General features: G+C 42.7%; 4 protein-coding genes across 6 annotated transcripts; 3 read left to right on the plus strand and 1 right to left on the minus strand.

Annotated features, from left to right (window-relative positions):
- The first annotated feature begins 4,226 nt into the window (after positions 1 to 4,226).
- LOC133919380 (serine carboxypeptidase-like 34) lies at positions 4,227 to 10,089 on the plus strand. 2 transcript variants are annotated; one of them, XM_062363754.1, is made up of 8 exons: positions 4,228 to 4,552; positions 7,953 to 8,060; positions 8,154 to 8,249; positions 8,594 to 8,686; positions 8,816 to 9,201; positions 9,296 to 9,432; positions 9,520 to 9,718; positions 9,807 to 10,089. In XM_062363754.1, exons 1-8 carry the CDS (start codon positions 4,300 to 4,302, stop codon positions 9,957 to 9,959), a joined length of 1,425 nt encoding a protein of 474 aa, XP_062219738.1. In that variant the 5' UTR covers positions 4,228 to 4,299; the 3' UTR covers positions 9,960 to 10,089. The 2 variants fall into 2 exon arrangements, with proteins under 2 accessions (XP_062219739.1, XP_062219738.1); XM_062363755.1 differs by lacking the exons at positions 7,953 to 8,060; positions 8,154 to 8,249 and having other exon boundaries at positions 4,227 to 4,552.
- Positions 10,090 to 10,222: 133 nt separating this feature from the next.
- On the minus strand, positions 10,223 to 13,325 carry LOC133919381 (protein PEROXIN-4-like). Of its 2 annotated transcripts, none has more exons than XM_062363757.1 (6): positions 13,148 to 13,325; positions 12,438 to 12,473; positions 11,868 to 11,987; positions 11,655 to 11,783; positions 11,409 to 11,538; positions 10,223 to 10,534 (listed from the first exon to the last, which is right to left on the minus strand). In XM_062363757.1, the coding sequence occupies exons 2-6, from the start codon at positions 12,441 to 12,443 to the stop codon at positions 10,446 to 10,448; spliced, it is 474 nt and encodes a 157-aa protein (XP_062219741.1). In that variant the 5' UTR covers positions 12,444 to 12,473; positions 13,148 to 13,325; the 3' UTR covers positions 10,223 to 10,445. The 2 variants fall into 2 exon arrangements, with proteins under 2 accessions (XP_062219741.1, XP_062219740.1); XM_062363756.1 differs by having other exon boundaries at positions 12,438 to 12,493; positions 13,148 to 13,323.
- Positions 13,326 to 15,230: 1,905 nt separating this feature from the next.
- On the plus strand, positions 15,231 to 20,371 carry LOC133919382 (proteasome subunit alpha type-2). The gene is made up of 11 exons (XM_062363759.1): positions 15,231 to 15,440; positions 15,548 to 15,624; positions 16,865 to 16,929; positions 17,035 to 17,081; positions 18,227 to 18,302; positions 18,468 to 18,535; positions 18,823 to 18,892; positions 19,160 to 19,245; positions 19,471 to 19,533; positions 19,611 to 19,676; positions 20,102 to 20,371. Exons 1-11 carry the CDS (start codon positions 15,400 to 15,402, stop codon positions 20,148 to 20,150), a joined length of 708 nt encoding a protein of 235 aa, XP_062219743.1. The 5' UTR covers positions 15,231 to 15,399; the 3' UTR covers positions 20,151 to 20,371.
- A 1,238-nt stretch (positions 20,372 to 21,609) lies between these two features.
- On the plus strand, positions 21,610 to 25,017 carry LOC133919383 (bifunctional nitrilase/nitrile hydratase NIT4-like). The gene is made up of 5 exons (XM_062363760.1): positions 21,610 to 22,029; positions 22,624 to 22,803; positions 23,702 to 23,995; positions 24,150 to 24,431; positions 24,620 to 25,017. The coding sequence occupies exons 1-5, from the start codon at positions 21,885 to 21,887 to the stop codon at positions 24,790 to 24,792; spliced, it is 1,074 nt and encodes a 357-aa protein (XP_062219744.1). The 5' UTR covers positions 21,610 to 21,884; the 3' UTR covers positions 24,793 to 25,017.
- Positions 25,018 to 27,220: the final 2,203 nt, after the last annotated feature.

A 27,220-nucleotide genomic window follows, 5' to 3' on the forward strand; every position in this document is an offset into this window, starting at 1 on the left:
CCGCGTGACTTTCAGAGAAATATTTTAGTGGAAATATTTCTGAGTTGGAACGACTGCAGTGATATTTATAAAGTATCCACTTTTTATTTGCTCTGACATTGCGTATTCTTCTGTAGTGGTATACCCCTGTTGATGAAGAAGAGGACAAGAGAAGGTGGAGCTAGTCTAACACTTGCTGCACCATTCTGGATGTGCCATTTTTTTCCTAACACTTTCTTGGTTCTATTTTCCGGAATTGTAACAGAGCCCTGGTAAGCTCCTGAAATCGAGATGGCAGTTTCAGTTTCCCTCAGATATTTTTTTTTATTTGCTACGACAATTGTTTGGCGTGGCTTTTATCATCATGAAAAAGTAGAGTGCTTCCTGTAAACTCTACTCGCAAGTCCTTTGTAGCGCATAAAGAATACCGATTACATTGTTGTTACTCTTTTTATGTGTTCCTCATCCCAGTTATCTATGGGAGAGAAATAATTTGTGCATCTATTGCCTGATGATGAAATTTGTGTTGGAATTTCCCATACAACTTATCTCTTTAAGCAATGCTTTCCAGTTTGGTTCCCATCTGCCATCTAACTACTTAGTCTCAGACAAAAGTACAGAGATAGGAATCCAATGAAATTTGTTTCATAAGTTTGTGCTCGAATAAGTAGATAGAGTAGATAGGGCGTATTTGTGCAACGGGAAAAAAAAATGGAACCTTGATATTTCTTCCATCTTACTGATATTTTTCATCAGTTTCCTACATCCAAATAATTTAAAATGAGCAGTAACTCAGATCATGCGCCACTGCTACTAACTGGAGAGGCGTTGATACATCGCTCAGCTTCCTTCTGCTTCGAATCTTTTTGGACCACCGTGTTTGGCTTCCTCAATTCTGTCCAGCAGACATGGGCGCAACTTGTTTGCGTGTTCGACGCCATTTTGCGATTCCACGTCAAGCTAAATAGAATGACTAAGGCAATCAAAGTGTGGAATAGAGCCAACAATCTCGAACTTCGCATGGACATTACAAGGGAAGTCATACTAGTAGATATTGCCCAAGAAACAAGAAACCTATCCAACGATGAGCTTGAACTCAGGAGATTCTTGAAGGCTAAACTATCGGGACTGGCATCCGTTGAAAAGAGTAGGGCGCACCAAGAGGCTCACGTAGATAATAAAATCAGACACAAATACAAAAAAAAAATCACGTCAAGGCGAATGCAAGGAGACAGAAGAAATAAATACAATGTACCCGAACATAGGTGGGCTTTGTGATGACACACCAAGAAAAGCAAACGGAAATTTATTGGAATTTTGTCCAACAACTTGGCACAACAACACTCCGACAGCTGCGAATCAATTGGGCTGCCCTTGGATATCAGCCAATGGATCTCTCTAGTATGGAAAACCCATTCGATGAAGAGGAGATTTGGAGCGCAATCAAGTCTATGCACCCTGAAAAGGACCCCAGCCCCGATGGCTACATTGGCTTGTTTTACAAGCACTGTTGGCAAACAATCAAGGAGGACCTCATCGATGCTATCAATGAATTCTTTAGACTGGGATATGATAAACTGCACCTCATCAATGATGCCAACATCATATTACTACCCAAAAAATTTGATGCACAAGCAGTGTCTGACTACAGACCGATAAGTTTGATCAATAGCCTCTCCAAATTAATCACGAAGCTACTGGCAAACAGGCTAGCGCCATACCTGGATGAAATAATCCGAAATGTTAAAGTGCTTCATAAAAAAGAGAAGCATCCATGATAACTTCATGTATGTGCAAAACATCATCAGATGCCTGCACAAAAGCAAACGACCCGCTCTATTCATAAAACTTGACATTTCTAAAGCTTTTGATTTAGTGAGCGAACCATATCTTCTAGAAGTCATGGAAAATCTTGGCTTTGGGCAATGGTGGAGAGATTGGTCTCGGTCGTTCCCGTGACCTCATCATCGCGGATCTTGTTAAACGGTCTGCCAGGTCCACTGTTCAATCATGCAAGAAGGCTTCGACAAGGCGATCCGCTATCACCGATGATGTTCATTCTTGCCATCAACCCCCTACAAAATATGATCTCATTGGCCGCACGACAAGGAATCCTAAAGCCCATCCTATCGCATTCGGCAAAATTAAGATGTTCCTTATATGCAGATGATGCAATTATCTTCACCAACCCCAACAAAGAAGAATTGATTTCTCTACAAACAATCCTCAAGACCTTTGGTGATTGCTCGGGTTTAGTCACCAACCTAAACAAAACTGAAATCTACAAGATCTGGTGCAATGAACTACCTATGGCCAAAATACTATATGGATTCCTCAACAAAAATTAGCTTACTACCATGCAAATATCTTGGGCTCCCCTTACATACCAAAAAAGTGAGAAGAGTAGATGTCCAACCTATGATCAATAAAATTGGCAACAAACTATCGGGGTGGCAGGGGAACCTCCTTTCCTTAGCTGGCCGTGAAACACTGGTCAAGTCGGTTCTGTCCTCACAGCCGACTTATCATTTAACCGTTCTCCCCCCGCAGAAAGGGCTAATCAAGAAAATTGATAGGACTTGGAGAAGCTTCCTTTGGAGAGGGGAGACCCAAACAAGGTCTTGGGGGGACATTGCCTCGTCAGCTGGCCGCCCGTCACAAAGCCTAAAGAATTGGGTGGCCTCGGCATATTGGAATTGCATAATTTTGCCAGAGCACTTAGAATTCGTTTGTTGTGGTTTCAATGGCAATATGACAGACTATGGAAAGGCTTTCCCGTGCCTTGCGATCAAACGGATGTACATCTCTTCAACACATCAACGACAATCACTATAGGAAACGGGAAAAAGACCTCCTTCTAGCACTTGAGCTGGGTCCATGGGCAAGCCCCAAAAAATATTGTGCCCCTAACCTATGCCACTAGCTCAAGAAAAATTCTCTGTTAAACAAGGACTAACGTAGAACATATTTCTAGGCTACATCAGTCAGATAGACACCGAGGCAGAACTCCTCCAATTTTTGCACCTCTGGAGCTTGTTACGTGAACAAAACCTACGCCTAGAAGAGCCAGATCAAATAACATGGCGTTGGACAAATAGCGGTACATACACAGCAAAGAGTGCATACAAAATTCAATTCATAGGATAAATAAACATATGCAAGAAATAGTCGGTCTGGAAGGCAAGGGTGGAACCAAAATGCAAGACATTCTCTTGAGTGCTCCTTCAAAATAAGATCCTAACTGTAGACAACCTCGCTAAAAGGGGATGGCCCCATCACCAAGCATGTCGCCTCTGCGATCAAGCGGATGAAACACCAACACACATTTGCAAAGACTGCGTGTTCACACGACAGATTTGGTCCCAAGTGACACGTTGGTCGTGACTGCATAATATCCCACCATTAACTTCCTACCGCACAATTAGAGACAGGTGGAACGCAATGTTGCGTTGTATTGACAAACAGCTACGATGAACTTTTGACGGGGTGGTCATCGTGTTTTGATGGAACATATAGAAAGAAAGAAACTATTGAACTTTCTAGAACGTCCAATGTGATGCAGTGCAGTTAGCAAAAAAATCAAGGAGAGCAAGTACAAGAATTTCAAAAGGCACTACCAATTTGATCCACACTGTAGTAGCAGCATGTTATATTTACGTGGATTTGTTTCTGACCGGTGTGGCCGGGATAGCCGTGTTGTGCCTCTCACTACCGTGAACTTTTGTTTTGTATATGCTTTTATTCCTTCTCTAATTTTTTTTCAGAATCGGGACCCACACTCACACAGTTGCACAGGGACAGCGCCGGGGCTCGAACCTAGGTCACTCCCCCGACGGCAGCCTCCAGGAGCCACTCGGCTCGGCTGCCTCTAATAAAAATCAGCAATCCTCATGCTGTCTTTAAAAAAAAACAGCAAAACATTAGTCTGGGAGAAAAAGAAACTGTTTTTCAAACTTCAAATGTAGCCAAGTCCAAACTACTATACATGTTCTTGTATCCTGAAACGGGTACTCATCATTTAGAGTTGAGACTTTATCATACTCCCCAGCTAACCTAGAACTGGTAACTGTTCTGACTGCATTAGTATCTTTACTGCATGCACGCCCATAGTATATCTGGGGAGACAACTGAATTACTGACACGATGACGCAGGTACTACGCAACCGCAGCAGCAGCCGCCATCGGCATCTATCTCAATTCTCAACAAGCCCCCTCCCGGGCGTGTATATATAGAGCCCAGAGCCCACCGGGGACGATGTAAACGACGCACCAGCGGCAGCGGCAGCGGCCAACGGTGAACCACACGCACTCTCACTCACGATGGCCTTGCTCGCGCTCGCCTTCTCGCTCTGCTTCGTCATCGCGGCCGCAGCGCAGCAACTGGACGCCGTGGCAGCGGCGCAGCAGGCGGCCTACCGCGTGGCGGGGCTCCCCGGGCAGCCGCCCGTGGGGTTCGCGCAGTACGCCGGATACGTGACCGTGAACGAGACGCACGGCCGCGCCCTCTTCTACTGGTTCTTCGAGGCCACCGCGTCCCCCGACAAGAAGCCGCTCGTGCTCTGGCTCAACGGCGGTACGTACGTATATACCTCCGTGCAACGTCCTAGCTCTTACACCTACACTCCAGTCTACCGTCTGCTCGTACTTCAATTAATACGCACCAACTATTGAATTTCCATTGCTTCTTGCTGCTTTTATGATCCATGCATTTCTCCAGGAGCAAAAGCTTCTAGTAATCCACGTTTAATTTTTCAAGCCTCCTAAATTTTAAATGTCTAAAATTTAGGGCTTTTTCAGAAGAGAAACGCTAGCGTGGGTTAGGAGATGGGTTAATTTTGAGCTCCTTCGTCGCCGGACTTATAAGACACCCTGAAAGGGAGACTAACCTGACGGATGAGGTGGGCATAGGGCAAAATGGTGAGGCGACAGGGGCACCGCCGGCCACGGGTGACAGAGGATTGTCAGTGGGCCAGTGCTGTGTAGGAAGGCAAAAAGACTACCTTAATGTGGCGACAGGTGGTGCCGATAGATTTGGCGACGGAGCATCATCGGATACGAATGGAGGCGGGGTGAGCACACGAACTAGATTGAGGAGCGAGGGAGCGTGACGCCAGAAATTAAAAAGAAAAAACAGGCGGTTGATAAATATCTTGCCTTTAATTTCTTGCGTTAGGCCATGACTCCATGCATGTGGTTGATGCTGTAGCAGCTAGGAATTCAGACAGACAGAGATAGGAAGACGCACGGACAGCTGGTCGTCTCTGACAATTAGTTGAGACGTTCCTTCTCACTTCGAAGCTGACATCGATTAAGAGAGAAGACCTCACTGAGCCGGAGTGGCTGGTCAGAAGAAAGAAGAGCATGCATGCTGCATGCATATGTTCTAGTCCATTACCAGTGGGGCGCACACGACGTAGACTGCGCCATTCGAGAAGGATTGACGCTACGCGCTTGCCGTAGCTGCACGCACAGACACAGTGATGCTCGAGCTGATCGATTTGCTCACTTCAATTACGAGTGCTTTGCTTGCCTCATCGCAAGCTTGGCATGGTCAGCAGTCAACACGCGCTCCGGGAACTATGCAAGGGGATCCATGCAGCCAATGGTGTCTCGCTGTATGTTTCTTCCAAGCGATGAGCAAGCTTTGTGGCCTAATTCACGTCCTCGTGGGGATCTGCATATAGAGCGTTGCCAACATCCCAAGCAAGGTGTCAGAGAGGTCTAGTGGTATAGTTTTCCCTTCCTGCTTGCACCGACTGAGCTGTTCGTCAGACCGGATCCCTGGGGTGATAGTTTAGTAGAAACGTGTGACTCCAGCCTCTAGAGAATGATTGAGCAATGCTACTTAGAAATGGCCCCGCTTGCTCTGCAGTCTACCTGATAAGATAGTGTTAAGTTCTTTTTGGTACAAATCATGGTCCAGGGGTGGCTTAAGATACTTAGGTGCTCTATATGTAGTTAATCTTTTGATCTTAGGAAGTGTAGAAATTAAGAGCTGTGATGGTTAGTTCGATCACCATTTTATTTTGGTGGAACCGTCCAATCAGTTAGCTAGGACAGAACTATAACTTGCGAGTACAAATAGTTCTGCAGGTAGGTAGTTAGGAGACGCAGCAATTTTCTTTCCAGTTTTGTGGAGGCTATTAGGAGACCAAATCCGAGCATCCACGCTAAAGGTCTCCGACTTAGCCGTCGATCCCCTGAATAATTTGCTCTCGATAAGACCATTAAGCGCGAATGCGCACCACAAGCCGCCAAGCCGTTCTTTGTCAGTCGCTGGTCAGACACCGACCGGTCGATTCCCTTCTGCGATGCAGCATTCGTGAAAGGCAATATTCTTTCACGCATGTGCCCCCCCGCTCTCTCCTGATCGAGACACTTCTCTTTCAGCTAACGCACGCGCCTGCGCGGCCTCCACCGTCTCCTTTTCCGCACCGGTCGGCCTTGGCCATCATCTCGAGTTGGATAGCGCTCTCTCTCTATATATATATATATGGATAGATAGATAAATAGATAAAAAACAAGTCTGTACTTCTAGAAGTACATATTTTCTACTATAATATACTATATAAATAAATTAGATATACTTCTTTATCACTATGAATATATTTATATACTCATTCAAAGATACTCTAATGTGAACTATATAAAAAAATAAAAAAGAAGTCCATCAATTTTATTAAATTTTGATAATATCTTTGTATTTATACATAAAATGTAATACACTCAAAAAAAATATACAAACCACTAAAAAAAACTATACATATTATTTGAATGATCTTATATACTCACATGCTATATGTACTTAATATTTATCACACGAGATACTCTCTGTATAATGAGATATAATATATATATACACATATATAGTGACATTTCCATTGAGGAAAAAAGAAACTGAGGCGAGCGGGCGAGCGAGCGAGCACGCATGCATCTATCTCCGGGATATGTAGAAAGTCGCTCGTCCCTTTCTGCTTGTATGGAACTCATCAGCCCCGAAAGGCATACGCAGATCGGTCGTGACTCGTGGTGACCGAGCCTGAACTCGAAAGCACGCAAACGGCAAGAGGAAGCAGCTCGGCATGCCGCTTTCACGGGCGAGGGCGCACGAACGTAGGTAGGTACGCCACCACCAGCTAGCTACTCAGTACATGCGGGCCTACGGAATCGAAGCGCGGGAAAAGATCTAGATCCGAATCGCATGCGCTTCCAAGAGCAAGGGATCCGGTCCCTACTTATCTCATTTTTTTTAACTTAATTAGATAGAAGTGAATCTTTACATTATTTTTTAAGTTTTAGATCAACCAATGATAAAAAAAAAAAATACAAAACATGCATCCTACATCGGAGTGCAGCGCAGCGATGGTAGCTACAGCTTGACCGCTAGCTAACTCTCGCACCCACCACGGTCCACGAACTGTACTCCACTGTGCTCTGCTCTGCTGTACCCATCAGTTTCAGTCGCCGGTCAGTCGATCGGTCGCATGCGCGCAGCCGCCTCAGGCGGACGAGATGCGGGCGGGAGAGCGACGTCGGCGACTTAGCTGTAGCTGTAGGTTTCTCGTTGAAACGGCGCGAATGATTTCGTCTGTCCCTTGGCTAGCAGGTTTCTGCTGCTTCCACTGTTAATTTGTCTATCCGTTCGTTAGCAAGCTAGCTGGACCTCGTGTCGTGTCGCAACGTGAACCTTGGGGTTCTTGTCCTCGTCATGGCGGCGCTCCGTTCCCACTCCCTGCTGCGACGCTTTCGGAGACGTGGTTTGATTATGTGCGTGCAGTGATATTTTTATCGTCATGGTTATGAGCTAGTAGCTGGATATGGTTCGAGTTTCCTTCGGCTCGACTTTGGATGCCTCCTTTCTTCTCAATATAGGGATACCTAGTTCTTCTCCCAGGGAGCCAAAAGAAGTGCAAGTTAGGTGTGTGTAATTCTTGGCCAGGACTCAGGACGGATATTTGTTGTTGTGGTTGCAGGGCCTGGTTGCTCGTCTATTGGGTACGGAGAAGCGGAAGAGCTGGGGCCTTTCTTGGTGCAGAAGGGCAAGCCGGAGCTGAAATGGAACAACTACTCTTGGAACACAGGCATGTAATGTAGTACTGATAAAGGCAGGGAATCCATTGCACTCGTATGTTGACGCTTCTGTCTCAGTTTGCTGAAACTTAAACGAATTGCAGAGGCCAACCTGATGTTCCTGGAGTCCCCGGTGGGCGTCGGGTTCTCCTACACAAACACAAGCTCCGACCTGCTGCAGCTTGGTGACAAGATCACCGGTAAATTAGGTTTATAATTGGCATAGCTTCATATCCAAAATATTTTAGAGCTAAGTTAAATTTAGCTTTAAAAAAATCTTAGATCCAGAGTGTAGGCGAATTGAAAGTATTTAATTGAGTCATCTGATTTTTATTTTAAATTAAAAATAAAAGTTTAAACTACTTTATTTTATCATATAAACTCCAGATCCAACGTGAATCTCGAAACTAGATATGTGCTGAACATGCTCTTAATCCCCAGTATCACCTCTCTAAAAGTAAATATAAAAACAAAAACAATCTTGTTGTTTTTGGATGATTCGAACCATCTCTGAACTTGAATCGATTGCCATGTTCGCGTGCAGCTGACGACGCTTACATATTCCTGCTCAATTGGTTCAAGAGGTTCCCGCAGTACAAGTCCCACGACTTTTACATCACCGGAGAGAGCTACGCCGGTGAGTGGGGACCGATTGGGCACTGCACATCTCAACATCTGAGCTTCAATTGCAATTCAGTCGGAGCACGCAACTGGAAAAAAAAATCATAGATCGTGACACGAGTTGGTTTCGCATTTTTGCTGTCAGGGCACTACGTTCCTCAGCTGTCAGAGAAAATCTTCGACGGGAACAAGGCGGGCCCCAAGGAGAACTACATCAACCTCAAGGGCTTCATGGTCGGGAACGCCCTGATGGACGACGAGACGGACCAGACGGGCATGATCGACTACGCCTGGGACCACGCCGTCATCTCCGACCGGGTGTACGGCGACGTCAAGTCCCACTGCAACTTCAGCATGGTGAACGTGACCGATGCGTGCAACGCCTCGCTGGACGAGTACTTCGCCGTGTACCGCCTCATCGACATGTACAGCCTCTACACCCCCGTCTGCACCGACCCCAGCTCGTCGGCGTCCTCCGGCCACAGGAAGGTCGCCGTCCATGGCGCCGCGCCCAGGATCTTCTCCAAATACGTGCGTAGCGCACCGTCGCATACATCACTTTGAGTCCTCGATGATTACGCGATCGACGTGACGAGACCATCTTTCTTCTCCGTTGATATTGCAGCATGGGTGGATCATGAGGCCGGCGGGCTACGACCCCTGCACCGCGGAGTACGCCGAGACCTACTTCAACCGGCCCGACGTCCAGGCGGCGCTGCACGCGAACGTGACAAAGATCGGCTACAACTGGACTCACTGCAGGTGCTGTATGACTTGCTACTCCGGATTGAACAGCAATGCTGCCACTTCTCCTCAGGTTTGCGAGAACTGACCGATCCTCGTGTACAGCAATGTGATCAACAAGTGGAACGACGCTGCCTTCTCTACTCTCCCCATCATCCGCAAGCTCGTCGGCGGCGGCCTCAGGGTCTGGGTTTTCAGCGGCGACACCGATGGAAGGATCCCCGTGACGGCGACGAGGCTCACCCTGAACAAGCTTGGGCTCAAAACCGTTCAGGAGTGGACGCCATGGTACGACCATCAGCAGGTAACCTGACGAACCCAACCCGTGCAGCCGTGCGCAGAATATAGCTCGTCGCGAGCACCAACTGACATCTTTTTCGGCTGAAAATTAGGTTGGCGGATGGACGATCGTCTACGAGGGCCTGACGTTCGTGACGATCCGCGGCGCCGGGCACGAGGTTCCTCTGCACGCGCCGCGGCAGGCGCTGACGCTCTTCAGCAACTTCCTGGCCGGCACGAAGATGCCCCCAACGGCTTTCCTCTAGCTGCCGCCCATTGTCCGGCAACGCCGGCTGATCTGGGTTTTTTCCTTTTCATTTCTCCCAAAGATACAAGTGTATTTCCATTGGAAAAACCGGGAATAAAGACTTACTGCTGATTTCAGTGTTCACATCACATTGGCCTGCCTGTTGAATGCCCTTTTGCGTGTCCTTGAAAATGAGTACTCCACGAATGTCTCGTAGCTGACAACATATGGGAGGCGAGACCCTAAAAATAGTGTTACAGGACAAAGTGACAAACTAATCCATACCGTGAATACTGCAACAGATTACCAAATCCCAAGTAAGATTTATTACACCATGGATCAAGCATCTGGAATTCATGTTTTCTAACTGCTACCCTAAATACACACATAACAAGGGACACAAGTTCATATGCTGACATCACAAGGTACACCTGACAAGTTCAAGTGATGCACGAATCTGCCCACGTTCCTGGCTTGGCGCATGTTTCCTTTCGCACCTCTGCAGCTAACCTTTCTTTGGCATGGCAGCCAGCCTTGTATACATACGGGCCATTGATTGATAGCCCCTAATATCGCCTGATCGCAAGAGATTGCCTATGGTTCAAGAGGAGGAAAAAAAAGGTTAGATAGAAAGTAATGCAAGATTTAGAGTAACATTGTAGGCCTCTCCGAATAAATGAAGCCCAAGGGGGTCAATATTGTAATTTTTTCTAAGCGGTACATGACTAATCAGAAATTGATCTTGCAAATTACAAATACAACATATTTTTTCCATCAAGCGTTCTAGTAGCAGATCGTCAGTTATTACGTTCATTCTTTTAATTGGTCCATGTTTGGATCCACAATGAAGAACCAAGTAATATAGTTGACAACATGCTGTACATTCACAGGATCCTAAGTCATGCTAATGCAGACTAAAAGACAAGATCATATTAAGCGTAGGTGGATACCTACATAAGTATAAACAACTAAGATAGAAGGCGCCATCATTGCTTCAAGGGCTAGAAATTCCAACAATAATCCATAGAAAAGAAGAAAATCATAAACTTCTTGAATCTAGATATTACAACTGTTAGTTATATAAAACAGTTAAAATGCAACTGTTTCTTCAAATCTAGTTCTGCCATTGTACAATACGGTTAGTTCAGTCGATAACACAGAATGCCAAGAATTATATTTTTGTGCTCACCCTAAATTTGAGTACAGTTCCTTCACCACGATATCAGCTCAGACACTTGATATATATTATCACCTCCATTAGACCAATAACCTAATATTTCTTATTCATCTTATATGTGTCATCTATTATAGTGTACAACATTTTAGGTTAACATTGCATCACCTCAATCTAATTCAGAAAATCGTGTAATAAAGTGGAAGGTGGTAACTTTTCATATAGCATAGCTTGATGCAGAGTGAGAAAATGAACTTAATACAGCCAAATTCATAAGTAGGAAGATAGAACTACCTGAATCACAGTTAAGTGGGCTGTCTGGTTCGGGATGAGCCATCAATGCAATTATTGCTCTACAAACAGATTGCAGGGTCCATGCAGGGCTCCATGCATTCTTCAAAATATCCAGGCATATTTCACCTGTCTAGAAACAGAAATGAGGGCAAACAAATGTAACTAAACAGCAATTGCCCCAACATTTTGTCGATTCATATTTAGCAATTACAAAAACAGGCGTGCTGTGCCACTTTCTTAGCTAACCTTGAAATGCACATTTGGGTGGAAAATTTTGGTCATAAATCGAACTTGTGGAGGTAGCAGAGGATACTGCTCTGGAATTGCAAACGCAAGTTGAAACACACCACCTTCATAAGGTGTCTCGGAAGGGCCCTAACCACATAAAAATAGACAATCAGAAAAGCCGTACAAAGCTGATCCTGCTTGTTTCTGCATCACATTGCAATAAAAAACTACCTTGATAAGAGCTGTCCACTTGAATATGTTTGAATCATCGCATATTAGTTGGATATCTGGGTCAGCTGATTTCTCTCGCTGTACCTCCTTATACTCCTTGAAAAGCCTAGCTCTAGATGCCTATGGATAGAACATATTGTCAAAAAGGTTACCCTGGGAATCTTGATAGTTATTCATTGAAGACATTGGGAAACATATACGTCCTATGAGTGTGGTGGAAAATTTGATGTAGCATTTCAAACTGTCCCTTCTGACAATAACCCTATATTATCTCTTGGGCATAGTCTTCCAAGTAATTAGCAGCTACATTGTTAAGGAAGAATTATTAAATTATAATTCATTTCATTACAGAATTTGATAGTTCTGGACAAACTTCAATTTATAGACAATAACTAGAAGGAATAGGGAGCAAAATGTTCTCACTGATGTGAAGTGCCTAGCTACAGAATCTTGGCATGGGGGCATAAGTGAAATCACCAAGTAAAATTGGAATCATTCAATCTTTATGGGATGACTGACATATTTCAGAACTATGCAATCAATGTGCCACTGAAGCAATTGTGAACTGACCTGCATCAGTTCTCTTCTCTACAGGTGGCCACAGACCTGATATGATGAAGGTGTCACTGGATGCAAACAAAATAAGAACTAAGACTAGTTAGCAAAATTCAATCAAAGTGAAAAATGAACAAACTTAGTATGACATGGACAAAGAGGTATGCAATCAAATTAAACTTCCTGGCACTAGATTCAGGAAGCTAGAAGCAGTTCACAAGAATGACGAACCGGGCTTATAATCCACAAGTTTTCGTGAATATTAAAGATGGTACAGCAAAAACTGGACCAGGCATTGTTCTAGTTAAGACGGAATCGAATGCGGTCCTCTAACTGCAACTAGGAATGACAATATCTTACAAGAACATCCACTGGACTGCGTTAACCGGAATCTAAAGCTATCATCAACATGCACGTCATCTTCAAGCATCCACTACGGCGTATCAAGAACCTGACTCAATCGCCCCCCACCCCCAAACTTTTCGTCAACGGAAAACACCGATACCACCGATCTGGACATTTGCCTACCGCGCTCATCGGACCGACCATCGACCGGCAGACAGCGTGGGACTCAGGACGCCAGCCCGTGCACCGCAAAACCGCGCATCCTCTCCGAAATCAGCTGGCAACGTTTCCCTCGTCAACGTCCCTAAACCTTCCCTCAGCCCCAACCGTGAATACATCGAGGAAAAATCGGGGGCTGCTCAGGAAGAAATCAAGCGTACCAATTTGAAGGCCAGGGCCTCGCGAGTTCGATTCCGGCGAGGGGAAAGTCACCTCGTCGGAGGTTGCTTCGGAGAATTGGGAGGAGCTCGAACTGCCGCGACGGTGGCCGTGGACAGGAGGAAGAGTTCGGGGCTCGAGGGAAGGCGATGTCAAGCGTGCGTGCGCGGTGGGCCCGGCCCGATTCTGCTCTGCACTGCAGTAAAGAAGAAAAGCGTGGGTTGGACTCGGAGCCACTACGGGCCTGATTTTCGGTTCCCAAGCCTAACTATTTTGGGCCTGCCAAACAATAATCAGACCGTATACGTGGAGAAGGCTTGGTTTCCCAGCCCAGCCGGTCAAGCTGTAAACTCTCTAATTCGCCTATCCGTAGCATATCAATGGGGTTTTTTTTCAAAAATATATATTTATTTTGTCATTAATATTGCAGTGATGGATGTGCATATGAAAGATTTACGAAAGAGCCAGGTCTTTTTACCAAAACCATTTAGCGAATTTCCTTTTCACAAAAACTAAGGCTCGGTAGCCTTTCAGAAGTGCTTATTTATTTATAGTTTTAATGTAATTGTAGTTGAAAGCATCTTTATAGAATTTGTAATAGCAAAAATTACGCTATAAATGGTAAATATTCTTTTAACTAACTAGTTCATTTCTGATGGTGCGAAGATGGCAGAGGCATTTGTGAGTAAAAAAAAAGATGCAGAATCACGTAGCACAATAACCATAAACATAAAATCATACCTGGTTGTTTCAAGCCCCTCCAACACTCGATTTTTTGACCTCACGATCTGCTGCAAGTTTTGTGCCCCGGCACCAGTAAACTGCTCTAGCAAGGTTAGGATTTCGGGTTTTGGTGTGGGGATGGGCTTAGAGGGAAGGCCGCACGAGGCGACTTGGAGGTGCAGTAAGGCGGCAACGACACCGCTGGCAGGCGAGCGGTGTACGAGATTAGCGGTGGGCATCAAGAAAGAGATATATTAGCGAGCGAGTGGGTGGCAGCAGCTCTACTGCCGGAGACAAGGAAGGAGGGTGTGGCGAGAGTGAGGATGTTGTTAAGAGGCATGTCGAAGGCAAGGAAGGAGGAGGTGGGGTGGTAGTAGGGACGGCAGCTCTACAAGGATGGCCCGCTGGCATCAAAGGTGAGCGGCAACACATTGGGTGGCAGCGGTAGGGCAATTTCAATTGGGAGGGAAGGAATTAGAAGGTAGATGACGATGTTAGGACTGTAATATCCAAATAGGGAAGATGTCACTACTACAAAAATGGTCATCAGTGCCGACTCAAAAATATCACCAGTTGTGGTTTTTGAACTGGCACTAATTACTCGGTACTGATAGTCTCCGGCACTGATAATGAGTATCTGTGCCGATCCATAACAAAGAACCGATATTGATGCTCAGACTATCAGTGCTGGTCCATAAGAACAAACCGGTACTGGTAGTCTGAGTATCAATGCCGGCTAGTGTGATAAGCCGTCATTGATACTTCTGTAGGCACAAATAAATTATGATTCAATAATACAACATTCAAAATGTGATTTTAAATTTATATTCAAATATACGTAGGTATTCATCACCGGAAGATATATACACATGGATCATAAATAGTTCATCCACATCCACACATAATTATGAGTTTATCAATATCCACACATAAATATTATCATAGTTCACATCATAGGTTAAACATATTGCAAATGCACTCATTTATGATTCTACGATGCACGTCGAATCATATAGTCTTCATAGTAGAAGTCTATGATATCAACTCCATATATCTTTTTCAAATGGTGTAGTGCATAAACGAGCACACTATCTCGAGCAAGAAAGAGCAGATCCATCACAGTTCCATAAACAGCAAAACCTCCTCCACCAAATTTCACGTAAGTCTAATACCTACCTTCACAAACTCTCTTGACTTTCAGGCCAATCATTGTGAAACCCAGCCGCTCCATGACATAAAGTAAGAGTACGTCACATACATTTTTGTTAATTTCAAAAATAAAAAATCCCAATACGTAGCCTCAACTCAAATAACTGGCCCACAAATAAAGGCCCAAAGCCGATTTAGACTCCAGATTCTCAGCCCAAAACCTTCTTGCGAAACACTCCACTCTCTCCTCCCTTTCCTCCTGCGATTCCACCACCTCCTACTCGGTCTCGTCGTCCTCCCACTTTATCAGCCGCCTCGCCGTGAATCCCCCACGCGGAACCCCAACCCGGAGAAGCCGAGGAGGTGGCCGCGCGCGCCAGCCATGGGCGACAGCCAGTACTCCTTCTCGCTCACCACCTTCAGGTTTGTGCCCTCTCTCTCTCTCTTCCCCTCCCCCTTTGCTCGAGATCGGGCGAGATTTGGGCTAGTTTTGGTGGTTTGATGTGAGTTTTTTTTTTATTTCGTTGCAGCCCGTCGGGGAAGCTGGTGCAGATCGAACACGCGCTCACGGCGGTCGGATCCGGCCAGACCTCGCTCGGGATCAAAGGTGCGATCTGTGTAGTAATTCCTCTCCTGTACTTTCTCCTGTTGGTTGTTTTGCGTCCGGTAGAAAAGTTTGAGGTCTATCTGTGCCATTTTAAGACGGCAGTGCGGGGTTTTATGATGTGCACAACATTAGGGCAGTGCGGAGTGTTTAGTGTTCGTGACCTCCTGTGTGAAGTGTACGATTTAGGTTTTGCCTTCGTGTGTTTTTAGCCCTTGTTGATTTATGTGGTTTGATTAGGGCTTTTCTCCTATTTCATTGGCATCACAGAGTGCTAATGTTGGATGTAAATACAATTGCGCATATAGTTTGATTTTTTTTTGAACTCTTTGATGCCTGTAGACACTACTGACCGTGTTGAATATGTGGGTTGCCTACTACTGTATTGGGGTGTTGCATGCTTCATAGATTCAGGGATTTCAGTAGTGAGGAGTGGTGCACAACAACAACAAAAAATCCCACTGACTGATTGCTTCTGCTAGTAACAATTAAGATTATGTGCCAATTTAAGATACTAAGATTACTTTTCTGATATAGAGTGCATTATCGAGTTGCATACGAGGTTGAACTTTATGAGTTCCTTGATGTCTGTGATGACTATTGGAGCTAATAAATTTGATGAACTTAGCCCCATTCGTCCTGTTGAATGGACTGTCAGAGATGTGGCATATTTATAGTTGTATCCCTTTACAACAGTGCTTATCATGGTTGTAGAAGTTGATGCCTTTTGTGATGTAGATTTTATAGTTGTTTGGGTATTTGGAAGATATTGAATTATATTCTTAAGAGCGTGCCCCATTGCAGAGTTGGAATTCTAGTTTTCTATCTTCTGGCTTTTCAATGTTCAATGGGGACTGCTGGAGCTTCTCTATCGCAAATTGCATATTTATTTGTCTACTTCATATCCACTGATTAGTTTACTTGCGCTTCAAATCATCTAACGGTGCCTCTTAACAGCATTGTGCTATGGAAGTTGAAAGCAATAATTTCAATTTTAGATCATGATTTTTGTATTAGTGTTTGAATTACTGAATGGAACTAATATTTGACATGCATTCCTCTAGTTGCTGCCAATGCATATTGTTGTTTTATTGGATGATTTTTTAGCATAGTAGGTATTAGGTATGTTTTTATCAGATTGTTCTAGTCTATGTATTATATTTGGTTACTGTTCAGCGACCAACCTTTTTAGTTCTCTTTTGCATGTTCTGTTGATTCTGAGATACATTTTTGATGTTTGCAGCTGCTAATGGTGTAGTTATCGCCACTGAGAAGAAATTGCCTTCTATTTTAGTGGATGAAACATCTGTAAGTGCAAATCATCCTTAATTTTTAACTTTCTCTTTCAGCCGCATCATATACTTTATTCTTTTTTAAGAAGTGCTAAATAAATACCTATTTGCAAAATTGTAGGTGCAAAAGATTCAGACATTGACTCCAAACATTGGAGTTGTCTACAGGTAGTTTTCTACACTGTCTTGTATAGTCTTGTAGTTCATTTTTCTATTTTGGATACATTGCGATCATGTGTTATATGTTTACTTTGAATTACCCCCAACTTCATATTATTGGTTATGTTCTTAATTTTTCATGATGACTGAATCAGTGTGTCAATATTTGCTTCGGCATTTTAGTTGTTGTACTTTGTTCATTGACGAATTTTTAAACACAATAAATAAAATTATCAATTGGTTTGAAGGAACTTATTTTATGGGCACAGGGAACACTCTTGACCTTAAGAACTGTAACTGTGTGTAGTCATAGACTCCTGAAAAGGCAAAAATGGAAAATACCTGTCCAACATGTGCAAGACCACAAGCTAATTGATATTTCAGTCTATGTTATATACTCTTCTGCACACATAATTTCAGAAATCCGTAGTTAAAACTTTTGTTTGTAGCACTAGCAAATATGGAGCATCAACCCATTTTAGGCAACTTGATATCTTATCAAGCAGAGTTTAGAACTTCTGTTTGCTATTAACATGGAAATTATGTGTTGATCAAGGGGCTGTTTTGTTCTATGCCAATGCTTACCTTACCAAAATTTGGTAATGTTGACCAATTTTGGCAAGCATTTTGTTTGCTACCAAACTTTGGTAAGATTCTTTGCTCTATTGGAACTCTAGTTCATTTCTTTGCCAAAGTTTGGCAAACCCATGGATGGTCAAATTGGTGGCCAAATTTTGTCATTGCCAAACTTTGGAATGGTTTGGTGGGGAAAATTTGTCACCAAATTAAACAGCCCCTTGAATTCTCTGGTTAAAAGTTATAGTCTAGAAAATGCAAATACTTCATTTGATTTGAATGATTATCTGAAAACAAAAATTGGTCTTTCAGTGCACTGTCAAAACAAGTTGACTAAGTTTCTTTAATCACAGAAACAGAAGTACATGTTGGAGATAAACAATTAGCTTTGTAGTGCTTAGCAATGTGAAGAGCTATATTTTATTTTCTTCAAACAGACTTTTCTTTTCATTTCCTTTCCATTAATACATGTTCCGTTTCAGTGATATGATTGTTGGAGTTACTGTCATGTGTATTATGAATTGTCAAGTCTTTCATTTTTGCTGCACACACATGTACTTACCTCACATTATTTTCAGTGGAATGGGTCCGGATTTTCGAGTTCTAGTGAGAAAAAGTCGGAAGCAAGCACAACAGTATTATCGGTTATACAAGGTATGCTTTTTTGACAGTTCATTTTGTTTGGACTTCCCCAATGTTTCTATATTTGATAAACGCCATTCTAAATAAATTGCTATTTGTATGCCTCTACTCTTATGTTCACCTACAACCAGGTAAATATTTTTGTTTCTGATTATTGTTTCTCATTGTCAAATACAGGAAACTATACCTGTTACACAGCTTGTCCGAGAGACTGCTGCTGTTATGCAGGAGTTCACACAATCAGGGTATGTCACTATGCTTGGTAACTTTCATTGGTGTAAATGAGATTGTTAGATCATTTACTTGCACTACCTAATTTATCCATGATTCATGAGAAATTAAGTTGCTGAGTGTTTGTATTAGCATTATTTAGTCAAAGAGATTATTGGCATCGATGCCATCATGTTAGAAACCACATAATAGACTCTGCGATTGCTTTTGCTTATGGTGATTGCTGAAGCCAAAAGATCTCTCTTTTACTCCTTATAGATAGGATGTACTGATGTTTTTTTCTTGTGAAATTTTGTTTCAGTGGTGTAAGACCATTTGGAGTATCATTGTTGATTGCTGGGTATGATGACAATGGCCCACAGTTGTACCAGGTATGCACAAGGAGCTACATGATAGAAACCTTGTTATTTTCGTTCCCTGTTGTTTTTGCCTTATTTTACGTGATGATCCATATCTCAAGACAAGTTAACAAATATATAGTATTGTTCATACTTATTACCTTGTTATGACATATGGCCAGAAGTAGTTATAAATTGAAATATTGTACTTTTGGACTAATTAATATATAGCTGTTATATCAGTTTGGGGTGTAGTTAATAAATGCTGGATGGCTTTTCTATCATCGACTCTTTCTTCAGGTTGATCCCTCAGGATCATACTTCTCCTGGAAAGCATCAGCCATGGGGAAAAATGTGTCCAACGCAAAGACGTTTCTTGAGAAGAGGTACATACAGGATTGATCTAGCTTACCACTAATGTTGTGTTACACACTGTTGACTCAGTGTTACTAATATTAATTGATAATGATCATAAATAAATTACAAGTGATTTTATATATCTCCTTTCACTAGTATAAGCACATGTATGTTGTAAATGTTCATTTTTTTCATCCATAGATGTATGACTTCACTTGTCTAAGTGTGTAACTTATTTTGTTGTTTCATTTCAGGTACACAGAAGACATGGAGCTTGATGATGCCATCCATACTGCAATCTTGACTCTGAAAGAAGGGTATCACATCCCTGTCTTGTAGTTGCTTACTTTTGAAACATCCTTAGTTACTGACTGGTTCTGGCTGGACTTTGCAGATATGAAGGACAAATCTCTTCTAACAATATTGAAATTGGAATTATTCGATCTGATCGCGAATTCAAGTATGTTGTACAGACTCATTGACCTGTTTCTTACTGCCGCATATTTATCAGATGCAGTGCCCCTTTCACCTTTTCCAATGAGCTTAATCTTGAATCCCTCCCGAACTTGTGAAGATCTTCATTTGCTCGCTAACAACCTATGCTCATCTTAACTCCTCACTATAGCTCCTTTTAACTGTTGAGCAATTGTCAAATTTGTATTTCTTTTAGTTGCTTAGTTTGTGATAACTGGTAAGCCCTAGATCTTTACTAGTTCTTTTCTGTAATTTGTGCTTGTCTAGTATTTACCAGCTGTTATTGTAATTTAGTTTGTGATAATTGATAGTCCAATGATTTTGTTCTTGTCGGCTTATATCTGTTGCAACTGTAATAATAAAGTAATCAAGTGGTTTACTGACAAGTAATACTTTTCATACAAAATGCAGAGTTCTAAGCCCGGCAGAGATCAAGGATTTCCTGGAAGAGGTGGAGTAAGTGTTGACAATTTACTGCTTCGAACATGGAAATCGTCACTCTTGAGCAGCCGCCCTGAAGCTTGTCTTATTCTCTCTCTTTTATTTTGTCATTTACTGTAAACTGATTTGCTCCAGTGACATGAGATGAGCTTACATTTGAATCCTCTTGATGCACATTGTAGACAAAGATGTTGTATTAGTCTTGCGTTAGGTGGATGTTACCTAAACTGATTTACGTTAGGTGGATGTTGTATTTGTCTTGCTTCCTGCTATTCGCCAGAGCTATTTTGGCATCGTATTATCTTACGCATATTCTTGTGATTCCTGATTCTTGCTGTCTGGGAATCGGAGCTTGAAGGCACAAGCAACTGCAGATTTGCAGATGTGATGGCTTTCGAGGTTGCAAAAATCTACTAGCTCTGTTGGCTTACCATGGAGATAAATTGACCAAGAAGGATTGAAAGGTGATATGGCTTAGTGTGCCCCAAACCCAGTGCCCAGAATTTCCTCGTCACAGCGTAAATCAGAACAGAATATGTGAACTTGGGTAGGCAGATTGGCATCATTATACCGCTTATGTGCTTTTAGACGTTTGAAGTTCCCATGGAATTTATGTGTTTGAAAGGGTAGCAATGCCTGAAAACAAAATTAGTCTCGATCACTCGTCATCCTATGCGCAGTTCGAAATTACATGGTCGTTGGCTCGCCGTCCCCTCTTGCTCGAAATTAACTGTTTTAAATTTTAATTATAAATCATTTTTTATGTATTGAGTTTGGATATATAAAAATGTTATAAATAGATTTGCCTCAAAAAATACTTTTATAATAATATACTTTTAATATATTTTATCAATATATTATAACAAAAAGTAGTAATTAAAGTTGTATTTTGAAGACCATGTCAATATCTAAAATGACACTTATTTTGAATTAAGTAGGGATTACTGCTACACAGTAAAGAAAAAAGAAAAAAGAATACAGTATGTGACATGTAAAATGCAAAAGTTCAGTGACCTGCATAGAACTTTTCAAATCAATAAACTGGAAGAACCTAGGGTTACCGTCTTCCTCTTTTTCCAGTTGCCCTTCTCAGTAGTAGTTCCCGTTTGCCGTTATAATTTATAAGGTTTCATTTGGCACATCTCAGATAAAAAAATCTTAATCTGAAGCTATAGGTGGATTAAAAGTATTTAGTTGAATTATCTTATTTTGATTTTAAACTAAAAATAATTTTTTAATAATTTTATTTTATCATATAAACTTTAGATTAAAAATAGATCTTAAAATTAGAGTGGTACCCACTAGCCCTAAATAACCCACCAAATCCCTGAATCCAAATCCTCTGACTTCTGATAGGCGCTACAGGAAAACAGTAATCCCATACTTCATTTACTGTAGAGTGGGTACTTAGACAAACTCGCTATCGTAAAACTACTGTAACAATACTGTAACATCAAGCTTAACCCTCCACCGTGAAACACTCAACCTAAAGTCAGAGTATCTCGTTCCCCAAATCCGACGGATGGGGTGGTGCTCCCCGTCCACTCCCCGGCAGCTCCTCTCCACCGCCTCGCTCTTCGCCCTCGGCGCGGGTCTCCTCGCCGCCGGCATCCACCTCTCCTACGTCCACATCGAGCCCCAGCGCGCGCGCACGCTCGCCCGCGACCAGTTTGTACGCGACTACCTCCGCAGGAAGCACGACGAGTAGCCCGCCCCACGAGATCCCCCTCCCCTAGATCGGAACTCGGAGGCGATGGCTCTGGCCCCAGCGAGCTCGGGGAGCGGTTCCTTGATCGCGGAGGTGGAGATGAACGCGGGCGCCGACCTGGGCGCCGCCACCGTGCGGGCCACCGTCGTGCAGGCGTCAAGCGTGTTCTACGACACCCCTGCTACCCTCGGTGCGTGCTATGGTTTTGCTCTTTATCCGCTGCTGCCATTGTTGTTGGAGTAGCTCAAAAGGTGTTCGATTCATTCTCTCGCTCGCTCGTGTAGCTGTCAGGATTGGTGCTGCACGCAAGGTGCTTGTTTATTTGTCTCGCCGACACTAGGTTACCGACTTGTATTCGATTAGACTGACTGCTCATATAAAAGTGCGTTTGGTTGAATTGAGATAGCGTCAGTTGATTGACATGATGGCAACTACATCAAGAAGACATTGTTCTCCATTATTTGTTATGATCTTAGATATATGGAGGGACCAGTTTGCTCAGAGTGTATGAGCTAAATGGAAAAAAGGAATGGACGCAGCTTTTTTCTTAGATAGTGGTGAGTGAGTTGCGTGGATAGTTTCTGTTGCTTGGAGGACGAGGTATTTGAGGTGTGACACACAGGCATGTAAGGCAAGAAAATCTTGGCATGCTACTATATGTGACACCTAGTTCGTACCCAATAGTGGGGTTACATCTTTTTTAAACAATCCTTTTATCAACATGAAGTCCTACAGGATTGGAGATTGGATATTTTATAATTTTTTACACTGCACTGTACTTCAGATAAAGCGGAGAAATTGATAGCGGAGGCAGCTGGATATGGTTCACAGTTGGTTCTGTTTCCAGAAGTCTTTGTTGGTGGCTACCCTCATGGGTCTACCTTTGGACTGATTGTCGGCAATCGCTCTGCGAAAGGAAAGGAAGACTTTCGGAAGTATCATGCAGCCGCCATAGATGTGCCTGGTATTCTGAAATAATGTTAATGTATCCATGCTTTACTTTATTTTTTGCAAGTTTTTCCATGTTTTGTCATTTTACTTTTTCCTTCAGAGAAATAAATTTATTCTCAGAATTGAACTTTCAGTTCTGGAACTGCGGTTGAACCCATCTTAAGTTGAGCTAAACACCTTTATCCTTTTGTAATTTACATTGATAATAATTTTTATACTAGAAACTACAGTGCTAAGAATGAAGCGCAAACCTCAAAAGAATTGTAAGCACTATACTGCCCCTATTTTCCGGTCCCATTGAAAAATTCAAATGGAGGAGCAATCGGGGAGAACCTTTAACTTGCGGTTCAGATGGCAAACTGATAAATTGCAGCTTATGTCGGCTATATATTACTGAACAAAAGTACTTACAACATGGCATTTAGTTTCTGTTTTAGGCCTTAGCATGTGAGTAGTATTGTTTCTAAACTTAGTATACTAGGATTGAGCCTTTTCTTGCTTGTTCCTAAGGAAATTTGGATGGAATATCTCTTCAAGTAGAGTTACGTGGTTGACAAAACCTTGTGGTAATGCATTTCTTCTTCTATGAACAGATGCACCCATTTTCTCATCTCTTGTCAACTTTTCTGTCAAAATGCACTAACAACAACGTTTTTTAATGTAACTTGGCTAATTATCAGCATCAAATAACCACTCATGTATTGGTGGAGAAGTGCTATATCTAGAATTTGCACTGAACATATTTCCACTTGTACTCTTTTGTATTCATCAATTCTCATTTAGTGTAGTTCTTGCACCACTAGTACCTACTGTCATCCACTTTCTATTTGATATCTTTGCCCATTGAAAGAATGTGTTAGTACACATCTGCTAGTTCTACAGAGCATTTTACAATCATTTGAGGAATGCAGGCCCAGAGGTATCCCGCCTAGCTGCGTTAGCGGGAAGATACAAGGTTTTTTTGGTGATTGGGGTGGTTGAAAGGGCAGGCTACACACTTTACAACACAGTGCTTTCCTTTGACCCTCTTGGAAAATACCTAGGAAAGCATCGCAAGCTCATGCCTACTGCTCTGGAACGAGTATTCTCGGGATTTGGAGATGGATCTACAATACCTGTATATGATACTCCTCTTGGAAAAATCGGTTCCCTCATTTGCTGGGAAAACAGAATGCCGCTTATCAGGATGGCCATGTATGCCAAAGGTATTCCTATTAACTGGAATGTTATAGTTGCTATAATAAATTGAAACAATAAGCGGGATTGTACTTTAAAACAATAAGGGATAAATGAAGATGCACAATGTCACTTGTACTTTACTTTATATTTTTGTATTTAATCCTTCCTATGTTTGTGCAGGTATTGAGATATATTGTGCTCCCACTGCTGATTGCACGCCAAGTTGGCAGGCATCTATGACACACATTGCCCTTGAAGGGGGATGCTTTGTGCTGTCAGCATGCCAGTTCTGTCGCAGAAAGGACTATCCTCCCCCTCCGGAGTATACATTTGGTGGTTTAGAGGAAGAGCCATCCCCAGAATCAGTTGTTTGTTCTGGAGGAAGTGTCATCATTGCACCATCTGGAGCAGTGTTGGCAGGTCCCAACTACGAAGGCGAGGCCCTCCTCACAGCTGACCTGGGTAAGATATCCAGAAATCAAGTGAATCATTTGCGAAATACATTCCTTGTTTGGTGTTCATATCTTCATATGCATTACGACATGGTACTTCTAGTTAAGATGTTTGCAATGATTTATTACAAATGACATTATCGTGACTGTGAAACGCCACGGAGACATTTCTTATTGGAAATTGCCTGATGTCTGCAGACCTTGGAGAGATTGTTCGAGCCAAGTTTGATTTCGATGTAGTGGGCCACTACTCGCGACCTGAGGTGCTGAGCTTGGTCGTGAAGACTGATCCAAAATCCGCTGTCTCTTTTGCTTCTGCCGCAGAGAAGACTTCAGCTGGAAAGAGTGACGACGTTTCAAAGACCTTATAACTGTTGAAGAATATAATGCCATATAATGAGCATATATCTTATTCCAAATATACAAATATTTGAGCTATTTATACACATGAATAAGCAGCTGAGAGAATTAAAACTAACAGCAGCAAACATCTCAAACAGGTGTATCACCAATAGCTGAATACCAAAATAAAACATATGAGGATGATCTCAGAATGTAATGACAGCGTAAAAGTGAAAGAGATTATATTGCTCTCAGATTTGTGTAACAATTGGCTCTAATACTTAGAAGTCTTGCTCCCTAATTGTTCTTTTCTCTTTATCATAGATTGGGCTATTAATAAGATCTTAACTAGCTCAAAGAACTTGGACAGCTAAACAATTTATGTTCTGGATAGTAACTGAAAAGAATTTTTTAACATAATCCATCTAGCCATAACAGAACCAACTAAGCCATAAAAAAATATGAGATCAACAGAAGTATGTTATGGCTAGACATTTCAGAATAGAGCTGCACATTGCACCTTCAAAGGAACTGACAGTGCTACAAGCAAGATCAGCAACACATGCGCATAAGGTTGTAGTCAACATACAACCATATGTGCACACAAGTCTGCAGCTGCTATTCTTTTCACAGCAATAACAAAATTATGTCCAAAATTATGCATACTACAGGAACATCAGCACCATGTCCAGATCATAAGTCTATAGCTATTGTACTCATCTAATAGCCCAATCTAAACATATATAATCATCACAAAGCATGTTGTCCAGGGGAAGTGGAAGAAAACTCACAGCGAAAATTTGATCGAAATCAAAATGAAGAATGGCTAGGCACGGCTAGCAACCGCTGACCCAGAAAACCTATCACTCTCTGTTGCCGGCAGTGAGAGGAGATCGGAGATACAAAGCCTTTCACCGTACTGCCACCACAATACAGGCAAGCCTCGACACTGCAGCTCTGGCCACCAACACCCTTTCTCTAGAGTAGAGCACCAGAGACAGCACGAGAGAAACCTCGGGCTCTAGTTCCCGATGCAACACAGAGAGAAATCACAGGGGAGATGAATTAGCCAAAGCTCATGCCTTCACACCGAGAGAGGGAGAGGGGAAGAAATAGGGGCCTTATCCTCATCGCAGAGAACCGGCGCCAGCTCTCCAGCGAGATTCCCGCGGCCACCCAACGAACCGACGGCCTCCAGTGTTGCTGCAGCCAGCCAAGCGACCTGGGAAATCGGCCGGACGTTGCCGTCGCCGCCGCCGCCAGCACCCGAGCCATCGAAGAGCGCCACAGCCAGAGGAAAAGTTTCCTTCCCAACCCTAGAAGCTGCACTTATATGGTGCCCACAGTGAGCCTGAACCAAAACAGATCAGAGCCCAGTTCTGACAGCCCATAAAACAGTCCAAGGCATAAACATTGAAATTTTCATAAATTACAACAATGACCACTTCAATCGCCTATAACAATTGCATCTCGCCACCGCATCACAATAATTGTGGCCTTTTGTTTCTTGTAAGATGGGACATGTCAGAATAAACTGTTTTGATCAGTATGGTGGATTCTATACTATATAGGTCTGGCAATCGTGTCTGTTTCTGCTTGTGCTCAACTTGGTGGTGGTGTCACTTCATGATAATGGGGACAAAGATGTTTCCATCTTCCATGCGCCCGATTCCCATGACTAATCTCTTGTTAGCTGTCACTTGACAATCGATCGATCACTTAGATAATGATGGATTTTGTTTCATTCCGTTCGCTATGGTCAAGAATAGTTCCTTGGCTGAAAGCGACCATCACTTCTTATCACACGCCACTTTGTCATTCGTCTATTTCCTTCATTCTTTTTTTTTAATCTGGACCAAGAGAAATCATGATTTTTGAATTCATATCAATAAACACAAATGCTCCTAAATAAGAAATTCATAAATCATACAGACCGAAATTTCTAGACTTTCTTCGTCCTTACAAGCCCTAAATTTCCACTGACTTCACTGCACTTGTAGCAGCCATCTTGGCTACTAATCTAACGTGCGGTTGTAGAACTGTGAACGTTTTTTTTAAAAGAAACTGTGAACGTGAACCAAAAGAAACGGAGAAAGACAGAAGCACCAGCAGAAGAAGACAAGCCTAGAAGCATCGTGATAGAATATATGGGAAAATTTCACTAGACTATGCTGACGCATGATTTATCTGTATTATTTATTTATATTGAGATTCATATTAAAAAGATAAATAAAAAAATTATAAAATATGTAAAAGAATTAGCAGGTAGATAAGTATTGAAAGTTATAAACAATTGCTATAGTCCGTTGACCACATCTCAGGTGAAGGTGCCTTTCCCGTGATAGAAGTTCCTCCTCCCTCCGAATCGGAATCCTCTGGTGTGCAGTCGGCAGAATCCACCATCCGCTACATCCGACGCCTCTTCTTCTGAGTCTTGCCTGCCTATAGAGCGGCCCA

This window comes from Phragmites australis, chromosome 5 (genome assembly GCF_958298935.1).
Source record: "Phragmites australis chromosome 5, lpPhrAust1.1, whole genome shotgun sequence".
NCBI lineage: Eukaryota > Viridiplantae > Streptophyta > Magnoliopsida > Poales > Poaceae > Phragmites > Phragmites australis.

Excerpts from the sequence above, each read along its gene's own strand:
- LOC133919383 (XM_062363760.1), top strand. The coding sequence starts at position 21,885 with ATGGCTCTGGCCCCAGCGAGCTCGGGGAGCGGTTCCTTGATCGCGGAG. Across the intron at positions 22,030-22,623 it reads CGACACCCCTGCTACCCTCG|ATAAAGCGGAGAAATTGATA; the intron begins GTGCGTGCTATG and ends ACTGTACTTCAG. Across the intron at positions 24,432-24,619 it reads CCTCCTCACAGCTGACCTGG|ACCTTGGAGAGATTGTTCGA; the intron begins GTAAGATATCCA and ends TGATGTCTGCAG.
- LOC133919380 (XM_062363754.1), top strand. The coding sequence starts at position 4,300 with ATGGCCTTGCTCGCGCTCGCCTTCTCGCTCTGCTTCGTCATCGCGGCC. Across the intron at positions 4,553-7,952 it reads CGTGCTCTGGCTCAACGGCG|GGCCTGGTTGCTCGTCTATT; the intron begins GTACGTACGTAT and ends TTGTGGTTGCAG. Across the intron at positions 8,250-8,593 it reads GCTTGGTGACAAGATCACCG|CTGACGACGCTTACATATTC; the intron begins GTAAATTAGGTT and ends GTTCGCGTGCAG.
- LOC133919382 (XM_062363759.1), top strand. The coding sequence starts at position 15,400 with ATGGGCGACAGCCAGTACTCCTTCTCGCTCACCACCTTCAG. Across the intron at positions 18,893-19,159 it reads ATGGCCCACAGTTGTACCAG|GTTGATCCCTCAGGATCATA; the intron begins GTATGCACAAGG and ends CTCTTTCTTCAG. Across the intron at positions 19,677-20,101 it reads CGATCTGATCGCGAATTCAA|AGTTCTAAGCCCGGCAGAGA; the intron begins GTATGTTGTACA and ends TACAAAATGCAG.
- LOC133919381 (XM_062363757.1), bottom strand. Across the intron at positions 11,784-11,867 it reads AGTGGACAGCTCTTATCAAG|GGCCCTTCCGAGACACCTTA; the intron begins GTAGTTTTTTAT and ends TTATGTGGTTAG. Across the intron at positions 10,535-11,408 it reads CCCACTTAACTGTGATTCAG|GCAATCTCTTGCGATCAGGC; the intron begins GTAGTTCTATCT and ends CTTGAACCATAG.